This window comes from Patella vulgata, chromosome 2 (assembly GCF_932274485.2).
Source record: "Patella vulgata chromosome 2, xgPatVulg1.2, whole genome shotgun sequence".
NCBI lineage: Eukaryota > Metazoa > Mollusca > Gastropoda > Patellidae > Patella > Patella vulgata.
In genome coordinates this window covers 13,962,213-13,968,235 of record NC_065880.2, presented here as the reverse complement: position 1 = coordinate 13,968,235, position 6,023 = coordinate 13,962,213, and the positions used below count along the sequence as shown (strand labels likewise).

At 35.3% G+C, this 6,023-nt stretch overlaps 1 protein-coding gene across 1 annotated transcript; it reads left to right on the top strand.

The window, feature by feature from the left end:
* Window positions 1-245: 245 nt before the first annotated feature.
* LOC126810407 (peptidyl-tRNA hydrolase ICT1, mitochondrial) lies at window positions 246-4,165 on the top strand. The gene is made up of 6 exons (XM_050535443.2): window positions 246-465; window positions 1,127-1,184; window positions 1,604-1,663; window positions 2,350-2,432; window positions 3,216-3,385; window positions 3,889-4,165. The coding sequence occupies exons 1-6, from the start codon at window positions 301-303 to the stop codon at window positions 3,980-3,982; spliced, it is 630 nt and encodes a 209-aa protein (XP_050391400.1). The 5' UTR covers window positions 246-300; the 3' UTR covers window positions 3,983-4,165.
* The last annotated feature ends 1,858 nt before the right edge of the window (window positions 4,166-6,023 follow it).

Below are 6,023 nucleotides of genomic sequence, written 5' to 3'. Positions count from 1 at the left end.
TACCTCTCGAGCATATTGAACAACCACTTTTTACATTTTCTTTTTGAAAAAATAATAATAGAAATGTTTCAGATTTCTTCATCAAAATATATTAGTTGGTACTAAACTAAAATAGTTAGTAATAGCCTCATTTTTTTCCACAAACAAGTTCCACGTACATGATACGGAACCTTTCATTTTTTTCAGCATTGAAATATCAAGGGGTAGACTCATAGAGATATATAAATTGACTAGAATGGCCACGTGCTCTGGATGATAGAGACTATAATAGCTCATGAAAGTTAGTTGAAGGAATGAAAAATGTTTCGACTGCCAAGAACTTTAATCATAGCAGGAACAAAACAAATCTTTAGTAACAACCACACAAAAACATTTCAACAGCTAGCTCTTGGATATAAGAGTCAATATAACGTAGATAACATCTATACCAAAAGTAATACAGATTTTCTTTCTGGCTTGTCAAAGGTAAAGAACTAGAAGAGTTGAAGAAACCACGCTAGTAAAAATAAATGCAAGTGAAATAACGTACACAAAGTGCAAAATTCATCAAAAGAAGAGGGCAAAATGATGAATATATCAGATATATATCTAGAGTGATCATATGGCCTGTCATTGGCAACTGGCATGGTTTTGATTCCTCAGTTGTAAGTGACAAGGAGTAGGGTACTAGGGACGCCTGTTCATCCTATGGGTTTTCTCCGGGTCCTCCGATTTCCTCCCACTGCTAAAGACCCCTATTGAAATTAATTGAACCATGCGATTGTCCCGAAATGACCTAAATTGTGTCGAGTGAATGTTAAACCCCATTTCTCTCTCTAATTAAGAGACAACTACCAAAACAGAACAGCACTAGCTGGACAGCGCCAAAGTAGACGGGAAAATCTGGATGAACTTTCTCGGCCAATGCAGGGATCGAACACCCGACCTCCAGGCTAGTGAGCCAGCGTCTTACCCACTTAGCCACGTGATCCCCAGCTGTGAATGTATTACTATTATGAAGCACAAATCTGAGTTATTAAAGGCAAACAATACATTGGTTCATGGAATGACGTGTCATAATTTAATTGATTAATTTTATTATAATTGTTCTAGATATTTCATTACTAAAAATTTCTCTTATTTCCAGCATGTAACAAAATTCAGTTCAGCAAATAATGAAGAATTCTCCGGCTATATACCCACAGGTAAAGTATGTTGATGTAGCCTAAGCTGAGATGGTTGAATATCATCAAAGACATTTATTTATCTCTCAACATGCCAATTCTAGTATAGGCCTATAAATGCTTGTGGGTTAGAAAAATTGGTGAACAGATTCTTAAATTGCCCCCATATACATGTAATGCTATAGGCCTACCCTTGAAGTATCCTGCGCATGCTCAATAATTAGTTGATTATGAACTCACTTCAGTGATAAGGGTCCTTCCTTACAAAATTACAAAAATATCTGCACGAGAAGACATCTTGAAAATGTGCATCAATTTTCTGTAAGACTCGTCACGTTTGGATTGGGATTACAATAAATTAATGGGGTTTTTTATGTTAGAATTTAGATGAAAGAGAAAGTTATATTTTTTAAATATTTTAGAATTCATAATTTTTTTAGATCAACTTACTATATCATATTCAAGAAGCAGTGGACCAGGTGGTCAACATGTAAATAAAGGTGAGAAGTAATTTTATTTGTGTGAATGTGTATAAATAGATTCACAGTGAATACATACAAATCGGGGGTGGGTGGGGGGACCTGATATAAGTTGGACATAGCCCCGATTGTATGACAGTTAAAGTCTACATTATTTCTCTGTAAACTTTCAGTTAATTTTGAAGCCACATTTGTGTGATATAAGGTTATCTAATGTACTATAAGTTGGAGAAAAAATCTTACATTTATTTAAAATTATACACTTTTACATAGTTCTGCTTCCCATTTTATCTGTTTAATTTTATGAAGTTTATGATAAACTTTAAAGCCTATATATATATGGCACATGTCACTGACAATGTCAGTCAGAATTTCAGTCTTTATCAGGTACAATTACTCTGGTACCTGTCACGTTGTCCGTCACCAATTTGTATTTTTCTGTGTTTTTGTTAATCTTAAACTTAAATATGTCCTGTACAACAGACTGACTGCGTTGCGTGAATGCCACTCAGAGTGTTGGGTAAAGCTTTTAGTTTGATCCACAGCAAGATTGATCCATTCAATCGAGGGGAGAGGGGGAACTGCTTTTTATCTGATTACACTGATATTAATCATGGAAACCATTATGTTGGCAGCATAATAAACTTCAAAAGTTTTAAAAATTAAGTTTTAAATACTTATATAATTGTAATTTTTGTTATTTTTAGTCAATACAAAAGTTGAAATTCGATTCCATGTTGAAAGTGCTGAATGGATACCACAATGGGTCAGAGATAAACTTGTACAAAAGGTAACATAAAAAAAAATGAAACGTGCTTGACAGCTAATTTACAAAATAAATATTATGATCATTCAAGCTAAATGGTTAGAAATACTAAAAGTTGCATTATGTAAGATTTAGATAAAGAGCTGGCTGTTCTTGCTATAGTAGTAAAAAAAAATAGAAAATTTCATTCAAATTACTTTATTCTGAGCGAAATTATCCCAGTTTGAAGTTTTGACAAGATGTGGTGGTGGCATACATTGTTTATTATCATAACAACAGTACTTGTTATTTGAGACTTAGCCTTGGTTTGCTATGTTTAAATTATTAAATGGCGACTGTCTTTTAATCAGCTTAAATCTCCGACATGCGATGATCTAGAGAGTTGATTATAGGCTTGTCATCTGAATAAATGTCTAAATAATCATTTATATAACATTTGAAGCCAAAATAAAGACCTGCAATAGGCAGATTTAGCTCTTACAGAATGCGCCTTTAAGTTGACTGTTCATAAGTTCTGAAAAAGATTTGCTTAGTCTCAATTAAATATTTATGTTAAATAAGTATTGGTCTCCAACTTCTGGAAATCAGATCATTTCAGTGGCACGGTTGTTGTGATACCATATCAGTCCGTTAATGTTAAAATTAGTTTATTATGTTACGAATTATTGTTTGGTGGCTCTCATGAAATTATTTAGTTAGATCAGTTCAAGGGGAAAATATGATCATCCAGGCTGTTATACTATGGGTTACACAGCTAAATAACAGTACAAAAATGTATCATGTTTTTGGGTGTTTTTTTTCTTTCAGGAACAAAATAATATAAATAAAGAAGGATTTTTGATTATCACATCAGACAGATCTCGTAAACAAATGTTAAATCAAGCTGACTGTCTAGATAAACTTCGTACTATGATATTTAACAGTTGTCAGAAACCTTATGAACCAACAGAAGAAGAGATCAGGATAAAAAATAAAAGGTATGATACAAATACTTATTCCACCATGGTAATCCTTTCTCCTAAACATTAGCACTGTATTCACAGTATCGCAATTCGAAGTATGAAGTTGGTATTGCCAGGCAAGTATTTTGTGGGGTGGCTTTCACATTTTGGCACTAATTACAGTGCATAAAATGGGCAACTTTCGGCACTACACTTATCCGAAAAATTCAGGCAAGTTTGAAAATAAACTCTAATCTAGACTGTTCCTTCCATACAATACACAAACAAATTTATGATCAGAAAATGCTTTATTTTAGCAGGAATAACAGTGTGATGACAGACAAAGTAAATATCTGTGTATAATGTTGATAAGAAGTCAATCCCTGGTTTGTATGTGACAAGGGCCAGGCTCATGGGGTTTCTTCCAAACTGACCTGGTTGGTGTGCACATTAAACCCCATTTCTGCCCTCTTAAAAATTTTATGTAAGTTATATTGATTGATCGATGATGTTTAATATGATTCTTCTTTCTTTTACAGAATAGCAAAAGCACAAAGAGAAATATTAAGGAAAAAAAGAGAACATTCATTAAAGAAACAAAATCGAAGTTCACCTTCCTTTGGTGATAGCTGATAATGTTTGTGATTGAGTAGAAAAACTAAACAAATAAATATAAACATAGTGATGTTTTTATTAATAGTGTGGAAAAATGGATGATGTTTTAAGCTCTAGTGCTTTTATAAATTGAACAGAGTGAAATCTTGTATGATAAATATGAATAAGTTTTGAATAAAAGTTTAAATAGCAGGGAAAAAACTGGTGTTTAGCAAATGAAACCTTACTGACGGTAATCCGTGTCCATTGAAGAATTAAATAACATAATAGTATACAGCACCATGTGTAGTCCTTTTCCCAAGTAAATTATGTCCCAGAACCCGTCTTCATTAGCCCAGTTTGGAGCAAAACATGAGTAGGACGTTAAACCCCATTTCATTTCATGTCCAAGAACGTCAGTCCTGTAATGGGCACAATGTCAATGAAATCGGCTATATTTATGTTGTCCGTTAATGGTGACACAAAAAGGAATATTCTCTCAAATTTACGTAAGCATTGCAGTGTCATGGTTTGCTAAAAGCTTATTGAGTGTCGGTGATCATTGAATTAAAGGCAGGTTTGGTTTTAGACTTATCCTTTCCCCAACAGTAACCGATTAAGGGGCTAGATTGGCCACTGCCGTTATAATATAACAGGTCCTAAACTTTACCATCGGTCGTTCAAATGAAAATTATGAATGTGTTAAACAAACACTGTAATAGTAAGTGCAGGGGGATTGCACCGCACATAATTTACACAAAAACAAATCTACGGACCGGACTAGACACAATACCAGAAATCACAAAGAAACGTACATATCAAATTAAGTGAATGGATCCGGGGGCTAGCCGTAAGCGCCCACTGCGCTGTACAGTCTCGGGCCTGTAGTGATACGGACTTCACTCAAAATTGAAAACAATCAGGAATATAACCAAGAGAAAACTATTGTGTATTACCAGCATGAGTCATGATCTGCTATATGTCACATGAAAGTAAACATTATCTATACAAGTAGTTTTTTTTATTAAAACACAGGAGTGTTAACTAAATAAAACGATCTTAACGAAGTATGTTTGGGTTTTTAGGTATACAAATTTTAATTTCCCCGAATTATTTCTAACGGTCATATTTTTGTGTGAAGGATGTCGAACCCTGTCCATTTTCAGTGTCTGTGACCTCCAAGAAACATGTTAACGCGGTAGAGACCGTAGTCTTTAGCGGAGGTTTTCCAGATTTGGTTTGAAGCACTGGCTACATTCGAGGACGAAGTCTATAGATGTTCATCGTTCCGCGACCTCTCGCACCGAAGTTACTCCCCCTTTTCCGAAAACACTGTAAATGAACGTGTTAGAGGCAACAGTTTTGAATGATTTTTTAAATGTGTAAGAAGCATTAGGGCTGTGAGAGGATGAACTCTATTGATTTTAAAATTTGGTGTGAAGCATGGGATAGACACTGTTGAATTTCATTATCTTGGATTTTCGGTTTCAGAGATATAATATTAGGTGTGTGGAAAAGCTTTAGTACATGATAGAGATCGGATGTCTTTAAGACATCTTATCAAATCTGATCAACGTCAAAGTTTTCCTGCATTGGTCGAGAAAGTTAATCCAGTTCCCCCCCCCCCTTGTCAGTGATGCAGGACGAAGGGCCTGACAAGCAAAGCTGTCTAGTCGTTCGGATGGGACAAAAAACCGAGGTCCAATGTACACATTGGCGTGCACGTAAACGATCTCTTGATAGTTGGAATTCGATATAAGAGTAGGCCGTAGTGCCGCTGTCCGGGAAAAAGTTCCCTCATAGCACACTGTATGGCGTATGCCCGTCTTCATTAGCCCAGTCGGAGCAGAACAGTAGGACGTTAAACCCCATTTTATTTCCAAGTTTTCCTTTCAAATAAGTTACTGTCTGGCAGTGGGTTTCTGTTGTTTTTTGGGTTGTTTTTTTTGGGGGGGGGGGGGGTCCGAGATATATATTTTACTTTGTCTGGCTGTCGCCTTTGCCGTTGGGTACTTATAGTATAGCTAGCGCGTCATTGTCCAACAATGTTATGATGTCATAACACATAATAATCGCCACC

Excerpts from the sequence above, each read along its gene's own strand:
- LOC126810407 (XM_050535443.2), top strand. The coding sequence starts at position 301 with ATGTTTCGACTGCCAAGAACTTTAATCATAGCAGGAACAAAACAAATC. Across the intron at positions 466-1,126 it reads TTCTTTCTGGCTTGTCAAAG|CATGTAACAAAATTCAGTTC; the intron begins GTAAAGAACTAG and ends TCTTATTTCCAG. Across the intron at positions 1,185-1,603 it reads CTCCGGCTATATACCCACAG|ATCAACTTACTATATCATAT; the intron begins GTAAAGTATGTT and ends TAATTTTTTTAG.